This window comes from Oncorhynchus mykiss, chromosome 32 (assembly GCF_013265735.2).
Source record: "Oncorhynchus mykiss isolate Arlee chromosome 32, USDA_OmykA_1.1, whole genome shotgun sequence".
NCBI classification, from domain to species: Eukaryota; Metazoa; Chordata; class Actinopteri; order Salmoniformes; family Salmonidae; genus Oncorhynchus; species Oncorhynchus mykiss.
In genome coordinates, this window is record NC_050572.1 from 9,942,671 (window position 1) to 9,967,890 (window position 25,220).

The 25,220-nt window shown below is 45.1% G+C and overlaps 3 protein-coding genes across 12 annotated transcripts in view; all 3 read right to left on the reverse strand.

Annotated features, from left to right (window-relative positions):
* The window catches only part of LOC110489369 (pumilio homolog 1), a 63,429-nt gene extending 59,022 nt beyond the window's left edge, over positions 1–4,407 (reverse strand). For 4 of the 5 annotated variants that reach the window (XM_036971535.1, XM_036971533.1, XM_036971534.1 and 1 more), the window contains exon 1: positions 4,258–4,407. The gene's annotated coding sequence lies outside the window, so the exon portion shown is untranslated. Of the gene's footprint in view, positions 1–105; positions 246–4,257 lie in introns of those variants that run through there. The other variant, XM_036971532.1, reaches the window with a different exon arrangement.
* An 863-nt stretch (positions 4,408–5,270) lies between these two features.
* LOC110487889 (sodium/potassium-transporting ATPase subunit beta-1-interacting protein 1) lies at positions 5,271–14,216 on the reverse strand. 6 transcript variants are annotated; one of them, XM_036971540.1, is made up of 9 exons: positions 13,772–14,207; positions 13,454–13,489; positions 13,152–13,349; positions 11,556–11,693; positions 10,710–10,790; positions 9,360–9,557; positions 8,741–8,801; positions 7,039–7,120; positions 5,271–6,359 (listed from the first exon to the last, which is right to left on the reverse strand). In XM_036971540.1, exons 3-9 carry the CDS (start codon positions 13,203–13,205, stop codon positions 6,350–6,352), a joined length of 624 nt encoding a protein of 207 aa, XP_036827435.1. In that variant the 5' UTR covers positions 13,206–13,349; positions 13,454–13,489; positions 13,772–14,207; the 3' UTR covers positions 5,271–6,349. The 6 variants fall into 6 exon arrangements, with proteins under 6 accessions (XP_036827435.1, XP_036827434.1, XP_036827433.1 ...); XM_036971539.1 differs by having other exon boundaries at positions 13,152–13,366; XM_036971538.1 differs by having other exon boundaries at positions 13,454–13,569.
* Positions 14,217–16,706: 2,490 nt separating this feature from the next.
* Positions 16,707–24,129, reverse strand: LOC110487890 (U5 small nuclear ribonucleoprotein 40 kDa protein). The gene is made up of 10 exons (XM_021559808.2): positions 23,797–24,129; positions 23,346–23,475; positions 22,980–23,073; positions 22,682–22,847; positions 21,996–22,118; positions 17,970–18,090; positions 17,614–17,696; positions 17,364–17,425; positions 17,155–17,258; positions 16,707–16,978 (listed from the first exon to the last, which is right to left on the reverse strand). The coding sequence occupies exons 1-10, from the start codon at positions 23,908–23,910 to the stop codon at positions 16,929–16,931; spliced, it is 1,047 nt and encodes a 348-aa protein (XP_021415483.1). The 5' UTR covers positions 23,911–24,129; the 3' UTR covers positions 16,707–16,928.
* Positions 24,130–25,220: the final 1,091 nt, after the last annotated feature.

The window sequence follows — 25,220 nt, forward strand, 5'->3', positions numbered from 1 at the left end:
TTTGTGTAAAAAAAAAAAATTGTTTTACTTATTGTGTAGATAATGTTGCTGCTACCATCTTATGACAGAAAATACCTTCTGGACATCAGAAAAGTGATTACTCACCGCGGACTGGAAGAAACGTTTTCCTTTAACGAGTCGGACGAGAAGGATATCCTGCTTTCACTGGAACAGGCCCAGATCCACGCCTTTTGCGTGAAGAAAAGACACCGGAAAAGGGGACGCAGATCGGGGATCCTTCCGGGGATCCTTCCGGGGATCCTTCCGGGGATCCTTCCGGGGATCCTTCCGGGAATCCGGAGGCGAGCGAGTAAACTCCCAATGCCTTCCATTCTTCTTGCTAACGTGCAATCGTTGGAAAATAAAATTGATGACCAACTATTAAGATTATCCTACCAACGGGACATTAAAAACTGTAACATCTTATGTTTCACCGAGACGTGGCTGAACAAAGAAACGGACAATATAGAGCTGGCAGGATTTTCCAAGCACCGGCAGAACAGAGACGCTACCTCTGGTAAGACGAGGGGTGGGGGTGTGTGTCTATTTGTCAATAACAGCTGGTGCGCAATGTCTAATATTGAAGAAGTCTTGAGGTATTTCTCGCCTGAGGTAGAGTACCTTATGATAAGCTGTCGACCACACTATCTACTAAGAGAGTTCTCATATTATTCGTAGCCGTCTATTTACCACCACTGAACGATCGCACTAAGACCGCACTCAACCAACTCTATAAGGCCATAAGAAAAGAAGAAAATCCTCACCGAGAAGAGGCACTCCTAGTGTCCGGGGACTTTAAATGCAGGCAAACTTAAATCAGCTTTACCAAATTTTTTACCAGCATGTCACCGGTGCAACCAGTGGGGAAAAAAAATCCTAGACTACGTTTACTCCACACACAGAGATGGATACATAGCTCTCCCCCGCCCTCCATTTGGCAAATCTGACCATTACTCTATACTTCGGATTCCTGCTTACAAGCAAAAATTTAAGCAGAAAGTACCCGTGACTCGCTCAATACGGAAGTGGTCAGATGACGCAGATGCTACACTACAAGACTGGTTTGCTAGAACAGACTGGAAAATGTTCTGGGATTCATCCAATGGCATTGAGGAGTATACCACCTCAGTCACCGGCTTAATCAATAAGTGCATCGATGACGTCGTCCCCACAATGACTGTACGTACAGATCCCAAACAGAAACCATGGATTACAGGAAACATCCGCATTGAGCTAAAGGCTAGAGCTGCCGCTTTCAAGGAGCCGAAGACTAATCTGGACGCTTATAACAAATCCTGCTATGCCCTCAGACAAACCATCAAACAAACAAAGCGTCAATACAGGATTAAGATTGAATCCTACTACACCGGCTCTGACGCTCGTCGGATATGGCAGGGCTTGAAAACGATTATGGACTACAAAGGGAAACCCAGACGCGAGCTGCCCAGTGACGCGAGCAGACGAGCTAAATGCCTTTTATGCTCACTTCAAGGCAAGCAACACTGAAGCATGCACAAGAGCACCAGCTGTTCTGGATGAATGTGTGTGAATGCTCTCAGTAGCCTATGTGAACAAAACCTTTAAACAGGTCAACATTCACAAAGCCGCTAGGCCAGACGGATTACCAGGACGTGTACTCAAAGAACGCGCAGACCAACTGTCAAGTGTCTTCACTGACATTTTCAACCTCTCCCTGACCGAGTCTGTAATACCTACATGTTTCAAGCAGACCACCAGAGTCCCTGTGCCCAAGGAAGTGAAGGTAACCTGCCTAAATGAGTACCAACCCGTGGCACTCACGTCAGTAGCCATGAAGTGCTTTGAAAGGCTGGTCATGGCTCACATCAACAGCATCCTCCCGGATACCCTAGGCCAACTCTAATTTGCAAACAGATCCACAGATGATGCACTCTGAATCGCACTCCACACTGCCCCTTCCCACCTGGACAAAAGGAACACCTACGTGAGAATGCTGTTCATCGACTACAGCTCAGCGTTCAACACCATAGTACCCACAAAGCTTTGTTTTTGTACTTAGTCCACTCCTGTATTCCCTGTTCACCCACGACTGCGTGGCCATACACAACTCCAACACCATCATTAAGTTTGTTGATGACACAACTGTGGTAGGTCTGATCACCGACCATGATGAGACGGCCTATAGGGAGGTCAGAGAACTGGCAGTGTGGTGCCAGAACAACCTCTCCCTCAATGTGAGCAAGACAAATGAGCTGATCGCGGACTTTAGGAAAAGGAGGGTCAAACGGGGCTGTAGAGAAGTGGGTTGAGAGTTTCAAGTTCCTTGGTGTCCACATCACCAACAATCTATCATGGTCCAAACAAACCAAGACAGTCGTGAAGAGGGCAGATCCTCAAAAGGTCCTACAGCTGCACCATCGAGAGCATCCTGACCGGTTGCAAACCGCCTAGTATGGTAACTGATATGACATCTGCTCGGCATCTGACCGTAAGACGCTACGGAGTGTAGTGCGTACGGCCCAGTACATCACCAGGGCCACGCTTCCTGCAATCCAGGACCTATATAATAGGTGGTGTCAGAGGAAAGCCCATAAAACTGTCAGAGACTCCAGTCACCCAAGATATAGACTGTTTTCTGTGCTACCGCACGGCAAGCAACAGCAGAGCGCCAAGTCTAGGACCAAAAGGCTCCTCAACAGCTTCTACATCCAAGTCAGACTGCTGAACAATTCATAAAAGTTGCCACCGGACAATTTACATTGACCCCCTCCTCTGAATAACTATATTCTGCAGAGCAAACATGCTTCTCTGACTTGCAGAAAATAAATCACATCAGTTTTACTCATGACCTTTCTATCTGGAACATTAACACAACGTTGTGCCCTGCTGGATGTGGCCCAGCCAGGTGATGTGGATTCCACCCACTCAACAGACAAGGGGTGTGTTCAGTCAATAAGCAAATGTTCAAGACAACCAGGTGGTCTGTTTTATTTAGCGTTCAACCCCTGCCAACCTCTGATGGACAGGAAGCCACAAAAGTATTTGGAAAATGAATATGGCAAATCGCATTACACGTCTCTCTACCTCACACACACATCCATCCATCATGGCTCAGAGGTGTACATACACAATCCTATTTTTTCTCGCTATTAATAAATGGCTGACCCTGGGTGCCTCTGGGGGAGATGGGATACGCAATAGTTTTTTTTTTTACTTTGCCAATTTTACATGCATATAATACACACCTGTGCATGTGTGAAATAGGCCCAATATAAGTACCCACCCTCGCCTCCATGCATAGAGTTATGCCATAACAAGCACGCCCCCCTCTGCAGGCAATGTTAGTTAGCCAGCCAGCTAGCTAGCTCCTGCCATCCAGACAACTACATACAAGCAAAACAAACAAATACTTCCGGTGTATTTGGGTCTGAAAATATATGTTATCCAATGCAAGCAGAAAACAAACAGCCATTAATTTCTCAGCGGTGTATGCTAGGGTAACTAGGGTAACGCAACCTCTTTGATAACATCCGGAAATCAGTAACGTTAGCGAGCAGTCTCCTCTCATCACGTTCGCCAGCCGGAAATAGCATTGTTGCCCACAACTGGATTAATCCTTATTTAATACTGTGGATCGATTATCACTGCGAACTACAGTCCTGTCCACCTGGGCCAGAACAACAAAAACGGAACATAGCTTTGTGTGTCAACTAGATAACAGTCAGTCGCCGAGGCACAACTCACACCATCCAACTAACTAAACAAATCGAGGCCAATTAAGACATGAAAATGGACGTAAGTAAATGTGTGTTTGTCTGGTTGACATATAACTAGGTAATTGCATTATCCATGTACTGGAGTGTTCACTAGCTAGCATAAGTGGCATGTATTGATGTTAACCACGGAACTGGTTCCAGTAGTTAACTACCCAAGTCTACCAACAAACAATACCAGACCTCCAAGCCAACGACCAGAGCAACTCGCCCCCGACACCCCCTCTACCAGTAACACACACCGGTGACCCATTACTAGCACGTCTTCCGTGTTCCCGGGCTCTACAGGTCTCCATGCCGGTGTAAGCTAGCTAACAAAGGCCCTAGTTGTCTGACTAGAGCGGAATACGGCAACAACCGGAGGCGGCAGGGGAGGGAGGAAGCAACACTGCTTTTAAAATAACCCACACAACTATGGTTACGGCCCGGTAAAGGCAATACATCGGGCGATGTGTTGTTTGAGGCGGCTAGAGGCACACTGTGCCCCCGGGTGAGGGCTACTTACAGGCGGAGAGTGCGGATGGTTGAAGATTTCAGCCCCGGTTCTCTATCCAGATTTCCAGGCTTTCACTCCGACAACATGGCGGCTCGGAGGGGAGCAGAGACAGGCAGACGCGGTGCATCATGGGAACGGAGGAGAGCAGAGAGAGAGAGTGCGGTTCATTGCGCCAACTGGGAGGGGAGGGTCTCTCACCAGTCCCTTTGTTATACATACGTGTGGCTCTGTTGACATGCGTTGTTCTCTCACATCGGGCAAAAATACACTAATGATCTCAAATACATTCATGATAAAGATTATAGTGGTGTCTATAACACTGGTTAGGGGAGTGTGTGGACAGTTCATTATTCCCAGTCAACGTTCTGTCCATACCTAATAACAGGTGTCTATTAAAGTCTGTGCAGAATGTTCAGAGAACTATGGTAATGGAGTCCAGCCGCAGCCATGACAACATGCTGACTCCTGAGCACACAGAGGGTATTCACGAGGCTGGATCTGGATGATAAAATGCACACGAGGGGGTACTTAAGGTTAAGGGGTACTCCGGGCAGAGGAAAAATCATTTGCTGGTACAGTAACCAAAAACAAATGTAGGAACCACTGCTCTACTAGACCGGTGCATTGTGAACCAACTAACAGCCAGTGTGAAAGGGGCGGTAGCGACAGGTTAACTAATGGTTGGGTCAAAGTAAAGAGCATTGGGTCACCAACTGAAAAGGTCGCTAGTCCGAATCCCCGAACCGACTAGTTTGAAAAAAAATCTGTCGATATGCCATTGAGCAAGGCACTTAACCCCAATTGGTCCTGTAAGTTGCTCTGGATAAGAATGTCTGCTAAATTACTCAACTTCAATGAAAAGTAGAGCATAGCATGTTACAAAAAAATTTAATCTAGTGTGTCACTAGAAATGACCATATGCAGCACTGTCTACCAAGGCTAAATTCATACTTACATCAATTTGTCCAAAGGTATGCGCGTGTGTGTGTGTGTGTGTGTGTGTGTAGAAAACATAGGACTGATTTAATTTAGAAACGGTTTATTTATTTCACCAACCCCCTTCACCAATGTCTCCTACCACACCGCGGTCTGTCTTACCCAGGAAACCACTTCATAAATACCGTCTCCCTCCCTCTCTGTCCTCCGCCAGACATTTCTGACCTGGAAATGCACAATGACCTATTGTATGGTGGTAAAATAAATCAGTGTCCTTGTATTCCTTACATTAATATCATCGGGTCAGACCAGTGATTTTTTTTTTTACAGAAGAAAGGAAGGAGTGAATGAAGTGTAGAGGGGGGAGAATAACATAAGAAAAGGTAGTAGGGTGTGAGGGAGGAAGCATTTCTAAAGTCATCAAGGACGATTCTTGGTCGTGAAAAAGGTGAGGAGAAACGTAAATGGGGCGTGGCTACGCAACCCCCTCCCCACCCTCAGAAACAAAACAACCAATCAGCCGGATATTTACATGCACATAATCCCCACATCTTTCCCCAGAGACACTAAAGCTCAATCCTTAAAATTGGTGCAGTGTACACAATCACGACAAACCCACTTCTGCTTTTTTTGCTGTGATTGTGAGCACACAGGGTCACCCTGTCACAACAAAATTAGGGACAAGATTGGGGATTGGGGGTACGACTGTTCTATTATGACCTCACATTCTAAAATGAAAACATGGAAGAGCCGTGCCCCATGTGACTTGAGGCCCCTCCCACAATAGTTCAGAGGTCATTCAGCTAGTCCTTTAGAACTACACACACACAGGGTCCTAGGAGTGCAAAGAGCCAGCAGGTTCAGAGTGTCCTCTCAATATCCTCCGTGACCATTAACAAGTGACCACGCCCAGTGTCCCCCCCCCAGTGTCCCCCCCCCCCCCCCCCCCCCCCCCCCCGGTGGCTGGTTCCACCCTGTCCTCTGTACATTCACCTCAGGGGTATCAGTCAAGTCTACCCTCGATTACCATACACATACACGGTCTCACATACACACACAGGTGAGTCCATCTTTCAGTTGTACTGTGACACGCAGAGTGAGTGCTCTGTTCCCAAGGCGACAGCTTCACCGCTGAGGTGTGGTCTGATGGGGGCGCCTCCTTCCCCTACCCGGCCCTGAGAGAGACAGAGATGAGAGAGAGACAGACAGAGATGAGAGAGAGACAGACAGAGATGAGAGAGAGACAGACAGATATGAGAGAGAGACAGACAGAGATGAGAGAGAGACAGACAGAGATGAGAGAGAGACAGAGATGAGAGAGACATATCATACAGTCCAATTAGAAAGTAGGTCACACAATAAATAATATATATTTTGTTAAAGCCTTCCGCCGAACTCGGCTAAACGAGTGCTCGCATACTCCCTTAAAAGACGTTTGTCCATCTTGAGACACCGTAGCCAGTACACACTTCCTCAAAATAGTCTGAATTAATCTAACACAAATCTGTCATACATTTTTACGTTTTTGTCAAGGAGATCTTAGTTGCGCAATTTTACATCTAACTGAGATGTTTGGTGCAGTATTTGTCAAGGTAAAAATGTGCATGAAAACAATGTCATTTGTTGAATGACAACAAACACTGAGAATCCCTACTGTTGGCCAATCAGGAAAAAGGTGTGTAAACTTCGGCTTGTGTGCACGAACAGCCCAAAAAACCTTTGCTGAAGACCAATTAGAACAAAAACGTCCCAAAATGTCATATGTGCACTAGCTGTTCTGAACCGTTGCGGAATGGAAGGACTAGGACAAGGGGTCACCGTGAGGTTAAGGTTGAAACGTTAGAGGTTACCTACGTGTAGAGGGGCTGCAGTTGGAGGTGTGAGGTCTTCTGAGGAGGCTGGTAACCATAGGATTCAAAGCCACCAATGAAATCGACTGAGAGAGAGAAAGAGATCAGAGGCAGATGGAACACCCAGAAGGAACAGACAGACGGAACAGACAGACAGAACACCCAGACGGAACACCCAGACAGAACACCCAGACGGGGAAGACAGACGGAACACCCAGACGGGGAAGACAGACGGAACACCCAGACGGGGAAGACAGACGGAACACCCAGACGGGACAGACAGACGGAACACCCAGACGGGACAGACAGACGGAACACCCAGACGGGACAGACAGACGGAACACCCAGACGGGACAGACAGACGGAACACCCAGACAGACAGAACACCCAGACAGACAGACAGAACACCCAGACAGACAGAACACCCAGACAGACAGACGGAACACGCAGACAGACAGACGGAACACCCAGACAGACAGACGGAACACGCAGACAGATAGAACACCCAGACAGACAGATGGAACACGCAGACGGGACAGACAGACGGGACAGACAGGCGGGACGCCCAGAGGGGACAGAGAGGCGGAACACCCAGACGGGACAGACAGAACACCCAGACGGGACAGACAGAACACCCAGACGGGACAGACAGAACACCCAGACGGGACAGACAGAACACCCAGACGGGACAGACAGACGGAACACCCAGACGGGACAGACAGACGGAACACCCAGACGGGACAGACAGACGGAACACCCAGACGGGACAGACAGACGGAACACCCAGACGGGACAGACAGACGGAACACCCAGACGGGACAGACAGACGGAACACCCAGACGGGACAGACAGACGGAACACCCAGACGGGACAGACAGACGGAACAGACAGACGGAACAGACAGACGGAACAGACAGACGGAACACCCAGACGGGACAGACAGACGGAACACCCAGACGGGACAGACAGACGGAACACCCAGACGGGACAGACAGACGGAACACCCAGACGGGACAGACAGACGGAACACCCAGACGGGACAGACAGAACACCCAGACAGACAGACGGAACACCCAGACAGACAGACGGAACACCCAGACAGACAGACAGAACACCCAGACAGACAGACGGAACACGCAGACAGATAGAACACCCAGACAGACAGATGGAACACGCAGACGGGACAGACAGACGGGACAGACAGGCGGGACGCCCAGAGGGGACAGAGAGGCGGAACACCCAGACGGGACAGACAGAACACCCAGACAGGACAGACAGAACACCCAGACGGGACAGACAGAACACCCAGACGGGACAGACAGAACACCCAGACGGGACAGACAGAACACCCAGACGGGACAGACAGAACACCCAGACGGGACAGACAGAACACCCAGACGGGACAGACAGAACACCCAGACGGGACAGATAGAACACCCAGACGGGACAGACAGAACACCCAGACGGGACAGACGGAACACCCAGACGGAACAGACAGACGGGACAGAGAGACAGACAGGCGGAACGCCCAGAGGGGACAGAGAGGCGGAACACCCAGACGGGACAGACAGAACACCCAGACGGGACAGACAGAACACCCAGACGGGACAGACAGAACACCCAGACAGAACAGACAGAACACCCAGACAGAACAGACAGACAGAATAACGAGATAAATGGATCACTCAGACAGACGCAACACTCACAGCTATCCTCGTCATCCTGGAAGACTTTGCTCACATAGCAGGCATACACAAAGCCAAAGAGCTAAGGGAGAGACAAAGAGGTTAAGGTTAGGATCATGTTGTGTGTGTGTGTGTGTGTGTGTGTCAGGGTTTCCGTTAGTCAATAATAGCCAACTTCAGGCCAATAAACATTTTTAAAAAGTTCTGAAAAGCTGATAAATAAAATTGGCACCGGACAGCCAGGAGAATTTAAAAAAAATATCCCATTACAAAGTAATGCTTTTTAACCTGTTCATTGATAGAAATACGAAGTGATGGAAATACAGACATTTGCCGGTCATTCTTAATAAATAAATTAAAATCGGTCTTTAGGTTAATAATTCCACAACAATTCTAAATGCAATCGCATGAAAAAGTTTGATGGCTACGAGTAATTTCTTTTTACTATTTTTTATTTTTCAACTGGTAATTTAAGATAAATTACCATAATCTAAATGTAATTTTCTGTCATTCTGAGCATTGTGGGGTGGACGCCATATGGGTACGGTACATTTCTCAAAATGTCCTGTAAATTAAAACGTCGCTGGTCAATCGGCCGGCGCCACATTTTCCTAAAGGGAAACCCTGGTGTGTTACTTACAGCCAGTAGAACCTGTATCGCGGCACTCAGCACCTCAATGTACTGGTAGTCAAGGAGACAGCCAGAGACGGTGATGACATGGTGGTCGTCGGGGGCGATGCGGGAGTCCAACACCGGCGTTACTAGGCAACCAGGGCCGTGCTCCATCCACCAGGACCGATGCAGCGACGTGTTGAACGTCATCAGGATGTCCCTGTCCTACACACACACACACACACACACACATGACAAAAAACATGTTATGAACACATCCATACAGAAACACACATTATTAACATGTTGTAAATCACACTACAAAAAGGGAAGCACAGCAGCGAGCTGCCCAGTGACACAAGCCTACCAGACGAGCTAAATAACTTCTATGCTCGCTTCGAAGGCAAGCAACACTGAAGCATGCACGAGCGCATCAGTTGTTCCCGGACGACTGTGCAAGCACGACTCCAAAACCATCATTAAGTTTCCTGACGACAACAGTGGTAGGCCTGATCACGGACAACGATCAGACAGCCTATAGGGAGGAGGTCAGAGACCTGGCAGGGTGGTGCCAGAATAACAACCTCTCCCTCAATGTAACCAAGACCAAGGAGATTATTGTGGACTACAGGAAAAGGAGGACCGAGCACGTCCCCATTCTCATCAACGTGGAGCAAGTTGAGAGCTTCAAGTTCCTTGGTGTCCACATCACCAAAAAACTAACATGGTCCAAACACACCAAGACAGTCGTGGAGAGGGTACGGCAATGCCTATTCCCCCTCAGGAGACTCAAAACAATTTGCATGGCTCTTCAGATCCTCAAAAAGATCTACAGCTGCACCGTCGAGAACTGGCTGCATCACCGCCTGGTATGGCAACTGCTCGGCCTCCGACCGCAAGGCGCTACATATGTTAGTGCAAATCGGAGGAACGCTCTAAAAATTGCCAAAGACTCCAGCCACCCTAATCATAGAGACTGTTCTCTCTGCTACCTTACAGCAAACGGTAACGGAGCGCCAAGTCTAGGTCCAAAAGGCTTCTTGGAGAGCTTCTACCCCCAAGACATAAGACTCCTGAACAGCTAATCAAATGGCTACCCAGTACCCCCTGTATAGCCTCGCTACTGTCACTTTTTTTGTTGCTCCTTAATTATTTTTGTATTATTGTTATTACACCCCCCCCCCCCTCTCTTAGTAAATACTTTAACACCCTTTCTTCTTCTTAAAACTGCATTGTTGGTTAATGGTTAAGGGCTTGTAAGTAAACAGTAAACATTTAAGTGTAAGGTACCTGCTGTAATAAGCACATGTGACAATTACAAACACGTTATAAAACACAAATACATGATAAACACACACACACACACACATCTCTTACCTGAGACAAGTGTCCCACCTCAAGGTAGAAACAGATGATGAAGGAGTTCCATCCTACCCACAGCACCAACCACACCGCATACTGATATACACAGAGACAAAGAGGGGTTAGGGTGTGTGTGTGTGTGTGTATTAGAAGTTGTTCTTCCTAACAAAGACCCCAATTAATTTGCCAGAATTGTACATAATTATGACATAACATTGAAGGTTGTGCAACGTAACAGGAATAACTTAGACTTATGGATGCCACCCGTTAGATAAAATACAGAACGGTTACGTATTTCACTGAAAGAATAAATGTTTTGTTTCCGAAATTATAGTTCCCAGATTTGACCATATTAATGACAAAAAGCTCATATTTCTGTGTGTTTATTATATTATAATTAAGTATATGAATTTATATTTGATAGAGCAGTCTGACTGAGCGGTGGTAGGTAGCAGCAGGCTCGTAAGCATTCATTCAAACAGCAGCTCTTAGCAATGCTGGGATGCACAGCGCTGTTTATGACTTCAGGCCTATCAACTCCCGAGATTAGGCTGGTAATACTAAAGTACCTATAAGAACATCCAATAGACAAAAGGTACATAAAATACAAACAGTATAGAGAGAAATAGTCCTATAATAACTACAACCTAAAACTTCTTAACTGGGAATATTGAAGACTCATGTTATATATAAAAATCGGCTGATTAATCAGTATCGGCTTTTTTGGGGTCCTCCAATAATCAATATTGCCGTTGAAAAATCATAGTCGGTTGACCTCTTGTGTGTGTGTGTGTGTGTGTGTGTGTGTGTGTGTGTGTGTGAGTGTGTGTGTATATATATATATATATGCATGTGTCTCACCAGTATGAGGTAGCGGGATCTGAACTGCACTGTTCCAAAGATCCCCAGTATGACGGCCATGATATGGAGGAAGTTGGCCAGGATAGGAGCCCACTGGTAGCCCAGGAAGTCAAACACCTGTCTCTGGAGCGCTGCCATCTATATATACACACACACACACACACACATAAATCACAAGATACATCTAGGGGATCATTATGGTATTACATTATTGCAATTTAAAACAATCCCTCTCTGGGATATGCACAGGGACACACAAAGAAACAACTGTCTCACTCACACACACACAGTATGCTGCAGTTGTTTCCATGGAAACTGCAAGGAGCACCAGCAGAGGGACTACCCCCCCCCCCCCCCCCCCCCAACACACACAGACACACAAACTCCCCAAACTACTGAAAATAAGATGTATTCCAAAGTACCCACTGTCACACAATATATCACAATCAAATAAACACACGCCAACTACAGCATACTACCACACACACACACACACTAATAAAAACACTGAAAATAAAAAGTTGAAAATAAGACACAGAAATAAAAGTTTTGACCAAAGAGACAAAGAGTAGCAGGATGACGAGTGAGAGCAGGAAAAGCAGAATAGTAGGATGTAGATGAGGGGAAGGGCAGGATGTAGATGAGAAGAGCAGGATGTAGATGAGGGGAAGAATAGTAGGATGTAGATGAGAAGAGCAGGATGTAGATGAGGGGAAGAAGAGCAGGATGTAGATGAGGGGAAGAAGAGCAGGATGTAGATGAGGGGAAGAAGAGCAGGATGTAGATGAGGGGAAGAATAGTAGGATGTAGATGAGGGGAAGAAGAGCAGGATGTAGATGAGGGGAAGAAGAGCAGGATGTAGATGAGGGGAAGAAGAGCAGGATGTAGATGAGGGGAAGAAGAGCAGGATGTAGATGAGGGGAAGAAGAGCAGGATGTAGATGAGGGGAAGAAGAGCAGGATGTAGATGAGGGGAAGAAGAGCAGGATGTAGATGAGAAGAGCAGAGCAGGATGTAGATGAGAAGAGCAGAGCAGGATGTAGATGAGGAGAAGAGCAGAGCAGGATGTAGATGAGGGGAAGAAGAGCAGGATGTAGATGAGGGGAAGAAGAGCAGGATGTAGATGAGGGGAAGAAGAGCAGGATGTAGATGAGGGGAAGAATAGTAGGATGTAGATGAGGGGAAGGGCAGGATGTAGATGAGGGGAAGAAGAGCAGGATGTAGATGAAGGGAAGAAGAGCAGGATGTAGATGAGGGGAATAGCAGGATGTAGATGAGGGGAAGAAGAGCAGGATGTAGATGAGGGGAAGAAGAGCAGGATGTAGATGAGAGGAAGAGAGCTCTCTTCTTTTCCTGATGTTACTTTAAAAGCATGGTCTCCCAGAATACAGTGAACACCACACACACACACACACTTGTCTTGTGGTTGCCAATAATGTGACACACTGTTAATAGTTCAAACGTTTCAGTCAAACCATCTTTCTCACTCTCTCAGATTCAGTGAGTGGGAGAGGGATGGGAACAGGGACAGAGTGGTTATTGTGGATAAGCATCACACACCTTTTCCCATTCACACCTCACTGCAACAAACACTCACCAGCTGCAGTGAACATATCGCCACCAGTGTAACTCTCCCGTCACATTTCCCCATCTTGGAGGGCTCTGGACGTGGCTTGGGGCCACGCAGGCTCCGGGGAAAGGACGGGTGGTCACCGGTCAGACCCAGACTGGCTGCCCGATTCAGATCACACCATGCCCGGCCGGACCTCGCCTGGACCCCGTCCTCCTGGTTCTTCTAGGTATGGAAGACTCCTTGAGACTGACGTTAATTACACCGACACCAACCCATCCCGCCCCACTGTGATCATTCTGTCGGTATGTAAAGGTGCATGTGGTTACCCGGGGGGATCTCTTCTTCACGCGCCAGTCCGACAACTGTTTAAAGCAAAGACACTATTACCGAATCGCCTCGATCCGGCCACACCTTCAGGTTGGTGGCGAAAGGAGGGGGGAGACTGAGACAACACACAAAGAAAGACGGAAAGCTATTATAACCCGGCAAGTCTCGCGGGTTAAATGGTAGAAATGAGCAGCATATGATAACGGATCACACGGGGAGGGAGGGGGAAGAGGAATGAAATGACCCGATGGAGGTAGCTAGCTGCCCGGGATGATTAAACGAAATTGACACACACAAAGCGGTTCATTGTGACTCACGGTTGATTTTCAAGACGCTCGCGCTCCTTCCTCGTTCTCGGTAAACGGACAGTGTCTTCAACCGTAGTCCTCCGGTGGCTTAAAACCAAGAATCGGGCTCTCTTCTCCGTCTCGCGGCGTCTTTGTCAACAATCGGCGGTGCCTGCTGGCGCGAGCACGCGGCAGGCAGCGCAAATCCCCCTCGTTTCAGAGGAACTGGGCCGTGTTCGAGATTGAACTATCCAAATCCTTATTTCCTTCTTTGTGTCTGATCTTACATTACGATTAGATGTGTGAGAGTAGGTGATTCCACTAGATTGATTTTACTTTTCAAACTTTGTCAAATCAATTCCTCAAGGAGAAGAGCGTAGGAGGAAGGAAGAATGTAATTTCAAAGTACTTCTAACACGGCCCCGGGAATCCTACCGACCGCGTGCGCGCGACCGCATGGAGAATGGAACAAGAGGAGCGCGAGGGGGTTCAGCAGATAGACAAAAGAAACAGGGCTCGCAACGAATCTAATAAAAGTTTGTGAATAATACTAGACAGAAAAAGGTTACAGCAAATACAATATCTAGGTCCATGCTCTATAATGGTATTTGCATAAACCAATCTAAAGAATGTATTGCTTAGATTGTTAAATCCAAATTGCACATTTTAAAACTCTCAAAAACCGTATAGCTATTTAAATACCTAGTTGTATGGCTGTGTTTAAGAGTCCGTTTTTTTAAAAGGATACAAAGTACTAATACATTCAGAGTAAAGACAGGTATTACAAAACACACATTCAGCTTTATGGTCTTTCCACAAAGAGTAAATTTTGTGTGCATCCCTTTGATATATTAAGTAGAAATTGTAGACAGCAATATGTTTGTTTTTTTAAAGCTTGTTATATGAAATGAAGTGTCCTTTAATATAAACCACATGGAGAATTTTAAAAATCCAGCATTTTGACATATCCCTGTGTGACTTAAGAAGATTCTATCCCACTTAACTTCAACATTTCTCCAGGTTTTCCCATCATTGTAAAGCCCCTAGTTATTTTGTTGCTTTGACAAAGTCATTTCTGAAGATTTATTTTAATGCGATTAGCGATTCATTGAAGTATGTCTCTCATTTTAAAGTGAACTCTGTTACGTGAACTGAACTCTTGTTTTAATCCAGTTATTCCTTTTGAAATATATATATATATATATTTTTAAATAACATTGAAAATCTAATAGTCAAATTATAGTGTAAAAGCAGGCGAGCTGGTTTTACTCTTTGGCCATTTTCTGGATGCCCGACGACTCAAACGGAATTCTTCCACCGCTCTTTGGTCGCTACATACTTCAGTCCCTACAATCATTAAAGTCGTCAAAATGAGGGGTGTTGTACAAAACAAAGTCATCAGCCATTGGATTGCTTTACCCATGGGGTTCTGGCTCTGGACCAATCAGAATGCTTACAATGTGTTGTTGAAATCGTTGGGGAAGACTCAAATCTCGACTCATTGGAGTACACCACATCAATTGCTACTGTTGTTGTTTTATTTCCTTATCCAATTGTTCACCCAATAGCAATTATTTATTTTTACTTAAAAATTGCACTGTTGGTTATTAAGGGCTTGTAAGTAAGCATTTCACTGTAAGGTCTATTACACCTGTTGTATTCAGCATTTCACTGTAAGGTCTACTACACCTGTTGTATTCAGCATTTCACTGTAAGGTCTACTACACCTGTTGTATTCAGCATTTCACTGTGAGGTCTACTACACCTGTTGTATTCAGCATTTCACTGTGAGGTCTACTACACCTGTTGTATTCAGCATTTCACTGTAAGGTCTACTACACCTGTTGTATTCAGCATTTCACTGTCAGGTCTACTACACCTGTTGTATTCAGCATTTCACTGTAAGGTCTACTACACCTGTTGTATTCAGCATTTCACTGTAAGGTCTACTACACCTGTTGTATTCAGCATTTCACTGTAAGGTCTACTACACCTGTTGTATTCAGCATTTCACTGTAAGGTCTACTACACCTGTTGTATTCAGCATTTCACTGTAAGGTCTACTACACCTGTTGTATTCAGCATTTCACTGTAAGGTCTACTACACCTGTTGTATTCAGCATTTCACTGTAAGGTCTACTACACCTGTTGTATTCAGCATTTCACTGTAAGGTCTACTACACCTGTTGTATTCAGCATTTCACTGTAAGGTCTACCTACACCTGTTGTATTCAGCATTTCACTGTGAGGTCTACTACACCTGTTGTATTCAGCATTTCACTGTGAGGTCTACTACACCTGTTGTATTCAGCATTTAATTGTAAGGTCTACTACACCTGTTGTATTCAGCATTTCACTGTGAGGTCTACTACACCTGTTGTATTCAGCATTTAATTGTAAGGTCTACTACACCTGTTGTATTCAGCATTTCACTGTAAGGTCTACTACACCTGTTGTATTCAGCATTTCACTGTAAGGTCTACTACACCTGTTGTATTCAGCATTTCACTGTAAGGTCTACTACACCTGTTGTATTCGGTGCATGTGACAAACACATTTTGATTTGATTGCAGGGAAGAAACGTTTGTGGGCGTGGTGGAGCAATGAGTTTGGGTAGCCAGGCAAATTTTCTGGTCTTATGTTGTGGAAAACTGAGTGGGTTTAGCATACGGCAATCAACCCTGTTACCCATAAATAGACAAGCTAGAAATTATTTAATACAATTGTTTTGTGTGGAGCTTGCAATCTTCCATTCCCGCTGTCACAAGGGGATTTACGGCTGATTTCAGAAGAAATTGTCAAACCTGTTTAGTTGGCACTTAAAAAAGGTTCTACAAATAGGATTTTATTTGTGCATTATAATTTCAGTGTCAATATAAACTCAGCAGAAAAAGAAACGTCCCTTTTTTTCAGAACCCTGTCTTTCAAAGATAATTTGTAAAAATCCAAATAACTTAGAACAATATTTTTCCCCAGACGTAGTTTATTAAGAGAAATTTAAAAAAAAAACACAGGTGTTGGTTGTTGTGACTGGACATTCTAAAGTAAATGACAGTCTCTGAGGATGTTACTAAATAAAACAGAAGCATATAAAAAAATACATTTCATTCACACAGTTGGGGGCTGGATCCATACACACAAGGCTCCGGGGCAGAACATTCACCACACACACACACACACGACAGTCCTACTGAATCTCTCCCATGTAGAGTCTCTTGTCACTGGCGCCAGAAAGGACTGTGGGGGGAAAAAATAAAATAGTCACTATTAGAGAACGAGAGAGAGGACAGACCAAATAAAATGTAAAAAAAAGACTAGACAAAGATTAAACCCGCAATGGAAAAAAGCTATAGAAAGAGACAGGGAGAGCGTGTGATTCGCCAGATACACGGATATAAACAGAGTCCTCTCACCAATAGGCTCCTCTGGATGGAAGGCAACCTCGTTGACTGACCCAGCGTGCCCTGGCAGCTTGTACAGGATCCTACGAGAGGTGGTGTCCCACACATACACAAACCTGGAAACACACACAAACAGCTTGTAAAAGGATCATACAGGAGGTGTTTGGTGCATTTTCTTTGGGGGGGGGGTTGTATTGCTGTGTGTGTGTGTGTGTGCTCACCTGTCAGCTGAGCCTGCTGCAATCTTGCTGCCGTCAGCAGACCAGGAACACCTCAGAAGGTTCTGTGGACACAGCATTGTATTATAAACAAGTTAATTAATATGTTATAACCAGGCCACTAGACTGACACACATGACAGGAGCACGAATATTAAAACACACTGGCAATGAAAGTCTCTTCAGTTCCAAAATCAAAAACAACAACAAAAAAACTCTTGAATCTCTCACACTGATCAAAAGTCTTAATTTACCTTCTCAAAGTTGTGAATGTTCCCCTGGAATATCTTCACACACCTCTCCTTGGGAGCGAACGGACGGACGTCCCAAATACGTACTACGGGACAACACACACACACACACACATTAGTACATAATATAACAATATAATATATTCTACGTGTATAGTTGGGGTGGGGGGGGGGTCTCGGATGGTTGAGGGGCAGCTCTTGGTGGCCTGGAGGTCGGGAGCTTGGGCCGGTGGCAGCGATTTTTTTATCCAAAGCGACTTAGTCATGAGTGGCCTCAGTAGGAATAGAACCCACGACCCTTGGCGTTGCAACCGAGCCACATAGGACAACACTCAAGTATTGTAACCACACACACTGACCTGTGTTGTCCATGGAGTTGGAGAGGAGGTAGGATCCCTCTGAGCTCAGACAGAGGCCAGTCAGAGAATCCCCATGACCATGCATACCATAGATCATCTTATTCTGCCTCAGGTCCCACACCTGCACTCACAGAGAGACAGGAAGTAAGTTATTCACTGGTCTGACAACGCGACACAGGTAGCCTCCTGGTAAGATCTGGTCTCTCTCTCTCACGCATCTTTCTGAAGGTACGTACGGGATGTAACGTAATGTGAAAGGGAGTAACACACAAGAGCTCCTAGGCACACAGATATACACAACCAGTCCAAAGTTTTAGAACACCTGCTCATTCAAGGGTTTTTCTTCATTTTTATTATTTTCTACATTGTAGAATAATAGTGAAGACATCAAAACGATGAAATAACACACATGGAATCATGCAGTAACCAAACAAGTGTTAAACAAATACAAATATATTTTATATTTGAGATTATTCATTAGTGTCCTTTATTAGTGGCCTGATTCACACAGTCTCCTCTGGACAGTTGATGTTGAGATGTGTCTGTTACTTAAACTCTGAAACATTTATTTGGACTACAATTTGAGGCTGGTAACTCTAATGAACGTATCCTCCAGCAGAGGTAACTCTAACGAACTTATCCTCCAGCAGAGGTAACTCTTGGTCTTCCTTTCCTGTGGTGGTCCTCATGAGAGACAGTTTCATCATAGCGCTTGATGGTTTTTGCGACTGCACTTGAAGAAATGATCAAAGTTACTGAAATGTTCCGTATTGACTGACCTTCATGTCTTAAAGTAATAATGGACTGTCATTTCTCTTTGCTTATTTGAGCTGTTCTTGTCATAATATGGATTTGGTATTTTACCAAATAGTGCTATCTTCTGAATACCACCCCTACCATGTCACAATACAGCTGATTGGCTCAAATGCATTTAGGAAAGAAATTCCACAAATGAACTTTTGGCACACCTGTTAATTGAAATGCATTCCAGGTGACTACCTCATGAAGCTGGTTGAGAGAGTGCAAAGCTGTCATCAAGACAAAGGGTGGCTATTTGAAGAATCTCAAATATAAAATATATTTTAATTTGTTTAACACTTTTTTGGTTACTACATGATTCCATATGTGTCATTTCATAGTTTTGATGTCTTCACTATTATTCTACAATGTAGAAAATAGTAAAAAATAAAAACCCTTGAATGAGTAGGTGTTTTTGACTGGTATAGATTGATGGCTGGATTGGGGAGAGGGAGAGAGAGAGGGAGCTCAGGAATCAGTGCAATACCACAAAGATGAGAATGGGGGTGAAATATGCATTAAAAAAACAAAAGTGTGTGTGTGTTTGAGTGAGTAGGGGCGTCATGCACCCATTATTTGAGGATGAAGAGGTCGCGAGCCAACTTTAAACTCCTGAAAACAGCTTTGCCCTGACATAATTATGCCTAATTATGTCAAAAACGTCTATTTTTCTCCAAAGGTTATCTAAGAATTCGTCTTTACCTGTTCAATTGTCATTTTAATAAAACAAACTTTAAAACCTGAGTTTACTACAACTCCTATATAAACGCCATAACCCAAGAATTAATGACGTTTAAGTATTTTTCTAAAGTCTAGGGTTAGCTAAGATCCTTAGACAAGCTACTCTAACTTGATTGATAGCCTGAAATGGCTTGGTAGCTAGTAATGAGGTTGGGAATCTATCTAGCAGGCTAGCTAAAGCCAACTTCATGAAAATGGCTAGGTGGTTATATTAAGAGAAAAATGTTAGTTGCATTTATTAATTCTTGATGAATCAATAGGCTAACTAACTAACATAACTTGATCAAATTCATTAAAAAAAAAACATACCTCCTGCAAGTCCTGCCCATCACAGGCAGTTATAGCCCAATCAAAATGCTATGTGTGTGTCATTTGACACTGCTCCGTGGAACCTCGGAAGGAACCACTTACTAGGGAGAATTGAGGTGGGGGGAGTAGAGAGAGAGGAAGCAACTCCCAACCCTTCCATAAAGCCTTCACATACAGGGATATTAACCTGGAGAAGAGTCCCAGAAGAAAACTGGTCCTGGGGCTCTGTTCACAAACAGACCCCACAGAGCCCCAGGACAGCAACACAATTAGACCCAACCAAATCATGAGAAAAACAAAAGATAATTACTTGACACATTAGAAAGAATTTACCAAAAAAACAGAGCAAACTAAAATGCCTTTTGACCCTAAACAGAGAGTACACAGTGGCAGAATACCTGACCTCTGTGACTGACCCAAAAGTAAGGAAAGCTTTGACTATGTACAGACTCAGTGAGCATAGCCTTGCTATTGAGAAAGCCTGTCTTCTCTTGAGAGCCTGGTCTGGCCTATGTCCACACTGCCCACAAAATGAGGTGGAAACTACCTGCACTTCCTAACCTCCTGCCCAATGTATGACCATATTAGAGACACACATTTCCCTCAAATTACACATCTACTGGGTGAAATACCACAGTGTGACATCACCTTCAGCAATATTTGTGACCTGTTGCCAGAAGAAAATGGCAACCAGTGAAGAACAAACACCATTGTAAATACAACCCATATTTGTCAAGGGTCCTCAGATCCTCAAAAAGTTATACATCTGCCTGGTATGGCAACTGCTCGGCATCCGACCGCAAGGCGCTACAGAGGTTAGCGCTAGTCAGAGGAACGCCCTAAAAATTGCCAAAAACTCCAGCCACCCTAGTCATAGACTGTCCTCTCTGCTACCAAACAGTAAACGGTACCGGAGCGCCAAGTCGAGGTCCAAAAGGTTTCTGAACTGCTTCTAACCCCAAGCCATAAGACTGCTGAACAGCTAATCAGATGGCTACCAGGACTATTTACATTGACCCCTCCCCCCCATTTGTTTTGTACACTGCTGCTACTCACTGTTTATTATCTATGCATAGTCACTTTACCCCTACCTACATGTACATGTTACCTCAATTACCTCGACCCCCGCACATCGACTCGTTATTTTATTGTTGCTCTTTTATTTTTTTTACTTTAGTTAATTTAGTACATATTTTTCTTCTTAACTCTTATGTTTCTTAAAACTGCATTGTTGGTTAAGGGCTTGTTAATAAGCATTTCACAGTAAGGTCTACTACATCTGTTGTATTCGGCGAATGTGACAAATAAAATGTGATTATATCTGATGATTCAGTATATACGTAAATGACGAGTCATTTTTTACCACCTTTCCCATGACCATTTACTGTGAATGTATGTGGTTGGAAGAATGTGTTATGATTGATATATGACAGGCTACTGTCATCACATCTTTGATTGTGAATATCTTCTGCTCAGCTACCCAGCATGCCTCAAGAGAACCTGTCAGCAGGAGACAGATGCCCTGCTTCAGGCCCACACGCACCAGCCAACCAGGAGCCCCTGACTGCTTGCACGCTGTCAGACCCATCCCTCCCTCAAGCGCCAAAAAGAGACGTTGGGTGAGTCCGACGTCCATCTCCCTGTTCATTTCACTTCATTAACCTATTCCAGGTCATTTTGATCATCCAGTCTCCCTCCCTCCAGATCCTCCGACGGTCAGTCCCTATGGGACTCCTAATCACGGCCGGTTGGGAAACAGCCGAACAGAATCGAACCAGGGTCTGTAGTGACGCCTCTAGCACCGAGATGCAATGACTCAGACCGCTGCGCCACTCGGGAGCGCTGTACTGTGTTGCTCACTATGTCTCCACTACACAGCCACCACCTGATCAATAATCCCAGTAGAATTATTAATGGCCTTTTTATTAGTTTGGATTGAGTTCTGATGGAGCATGCCATTCCGTGATTCATTCCTCACTCATCTGGACTAGCTAGATTGGATCTTTCAAAGTGACGAATCCAAAACAGTCGCTCTGGGTGACACAGTCACAAAGAGACATTGATAGGTATAGAGGTTGAATGAGGTGCTATGATGTTACGGCATGTGACAACAGTAGCCATGCCACACACACGCGCGCGCGCACACACACACACACACACACACACACACACACGTACCTTGATGTCGTTGTCGATGCCTCCAGACAGGATCTGGTCGCTGGTGTCGTTGAATGTGACGGCCAACACCTGGTAGGTGTTCTGGAACGTATGGACCGCCCCCTTCTTACGGATGTCCCACAGCTATAACACACACACACACAACTGACTGACGTCCCACAGCTATTACACACACACACACACACACACACAACTGACTGACGTCCCACAGCTACAACACACACACACCTGACTGACTGATGTCCCACAGCTACAACACACACACACCTGACTAATGTCCCACAGCTATAACACACACACACACACACCTGACTAATGTCCCACAGCTATAACACACACACACACACACACACCTGACTGATGTCCCACAACTAGAACAGCAGTCAACCAACACTCCCCAGGTTCTGCGTGGTAGGCTTTAGTTCCAACCCAACATTAACACATTCACATGTTAGTTATTTAGCAGACGCTCTTATCCAGAGCGACTTACAGTTAAGTCCATGCATCTTCAGATCGCTAGATGAGACAATATCACAGTAGGTCAATTCTTTACTGTTCCTCGATAAAGCAGCTTTCAACGAAAATATCGGGTAAACGGGTGTGTTAGTACCAAGCTGGAACTAAAGCCTGCACACCCAGGTAGCTGTCTGGGACCAGGGTTGAAGAACATCGGTCGCCACGGTTACCTTGACGGTTCCGTCGTCGCTGCCGGTACAGACGAGCTGAGGCCCGCGGCGAGCAGGGTAGCAGGAGTTAACGAAGGAGGTGTGGCCTTTCAGACGCTTGATCCTCTCACCCGTCTCACTGTCCCACACTCCCACAGTCTTGTCTGTGCTGGCACTGAACAGCAGGCTGCACACAGGGATAGGGCCAGAAAACACACGTCATATTCTCCCAACGTGTTGTCAACAACTATAACAACCGTCACACAACATCACGTTTTTCCCTGACCTGAGCAAGTGTGTGAGAGTGTGAGTATCCTACCTGCCGTCTGTGTTGTAGTGAAGCTCCATCACAGCACCACTGTGTCCCTTCAGGGTGGCAAAGTTATCACAGTCCCCGTACACATTCCACATCACTGTAGAGAGAGAGAGAGGCATTCCAGGTGACTACCTCATGAAGCAGGTTGAGAGAATGCCAAGAGTGTGCAAAGCTGCCATCAAGGCAAAGGGTGGCTTCTTTGAAGAATCTCAAATATATTTGTATTTATTTTAACACTTTTCTGGTTACTACATGATTCCATATGTTATTTAATCCTTTTAATGTCTTAACTATTATTCTACAATGTAGAAGTTGGTATGTCCAAACTTTTGACTGGTACTGTATATATAAAGTCTGTGTTTAACTTACAGATGAGCCTGTCATAGCCAGAGGAGGCCAGTGTGGCCCCGTTAGGATGGAACTTGCAGCAGTAGACCTCTCCCTCATGGCCACACATCAACATGATGGGAGCCTGCAGGCTGGAGCTGCGGGGAGGGCCCTGGAGAAGGGAGGAGAACATCATGTTGTCATATTACAGACTTACAGACAGACGTTACTGTATGTGCATGGATCACTAGCAATCTGGTCCATGCTATCCGGTATCCTTATCAGCAGTAACTAAATTAGCGTCCTGCTAGCTGTATTTACATCGGATAGCCTTCCTTTAGCTAGCAAACAGTCAACATATCAGTCACAGCTAATTGTGGCTGCATTTGACAGAATTTGCCATTAGTCGAAAGACTGAAAACATAACTAGCTAACAACTTTCTGAAACTAGATAGCGTTTCCCTTGTACTTTGATGTCCCCCTCTTTCCTAACCATGGCCACGAGTTGTTGCGACTGTGCCGCAGCGATCAGCTCGGCCCTGGGCCTCTTGACTCCACCCGCAGGAACCACCGCCATGTCCCCCGGTCTCTTCTTTGGCTCAATCATGACTAAGCAAATGAATAAAAAACGATTTAGTATAATATAACAAAGTCGTCCTAAGTGAATGAACGTTTCTCTCGACGAGCCGCTTTCTCCACAAGTACGAAACCTGAAGTACTTCCTGTTCGCAGGGCGATTAATTGGTTAGCCGCTCCGCTGTTAACAATGATTGGTTATCACGGTTGTCGAGCATGGCCCTTGAACCGGAAGAAAACATCTGAAACAGACAACAAAAATAAATTATCGCTGCAGAAGGTAGATCGCTAGAATGTACAATAATGTGTGTAAGATGAGGTTTAAAATGTATAAGTATATATCTATTGACCCTTATGTAAAGTAGGGACGGATAGCAACGCCAAGGCTGGCAAACTAGCCATAGGCTGAACAAAAATATAAACGCAGAATGTGAAGTCTTGGTCGTATGTTTCATGAGCTGAAATAAAAGATCCCTTAAATGTTCCATATGCACAAAAAACGTATTTCTCTCAAATTTTGTGCATCCATTTGTTTACATCCCTGTTAGTGAGCATTTCACTTTTGACAAAATAATCCATCCACCTGACTGACAGGTGTGGCATATTAAGAACCTTATTAAACAGCATGATCAATACACAGGTGCACCTTGTGCTGGGGACAATAAAAGGCCAGTCTAAAATGTGCAGTTTTGTCACACAACATAATGCCACAGGTGTCTCATGTTTTGAGTGAGTGTGCAATTGGCATGCTGACCTCAGGAATGCCCACCAGAGCTATTGCCAGGGAATTAAATGTTAATTTCTCTACCATAAGCCAACGTCGTTTTAGAGAATTTGGTAGTACGTCCAACTGGCCTCACAACCGCAGCCCATCTGGCTTCTTCACCTGTCTGTAATTTGTAGAGAAACTTATACTGATTGGCTGGGCCTGGCTCCCAAGTGGGTGGGCCTGTGCCCTGCGCCTCTGCCATGTGAAATCCATAGATTAGGTCCAAATTTATTTATTTAAATTGACTGATTTGGTTATATGAACTCTAACTCTGCACAATCTTTGAAATTGTTGCATGATGCGTTTATATTTTTTGTTCAGTATAGTTAGTCTAGCTACATACCCTAACCCTCCATACCCTAACCCTCCATACCCTAACCCTCCATACCCTAACACTTCATACCCTAACACTTCATACCCTAACCCTCCATACCCTAACTCTTCATACCCTAACACTTCATACCCTAACCCTCCATACCCTAACTCTTCATACCCTAACACTTCATACCCTAACACTTCATACCCTAACCCTCCATACCCTAACACTTCATACCCTAACTCTTCATACCCTA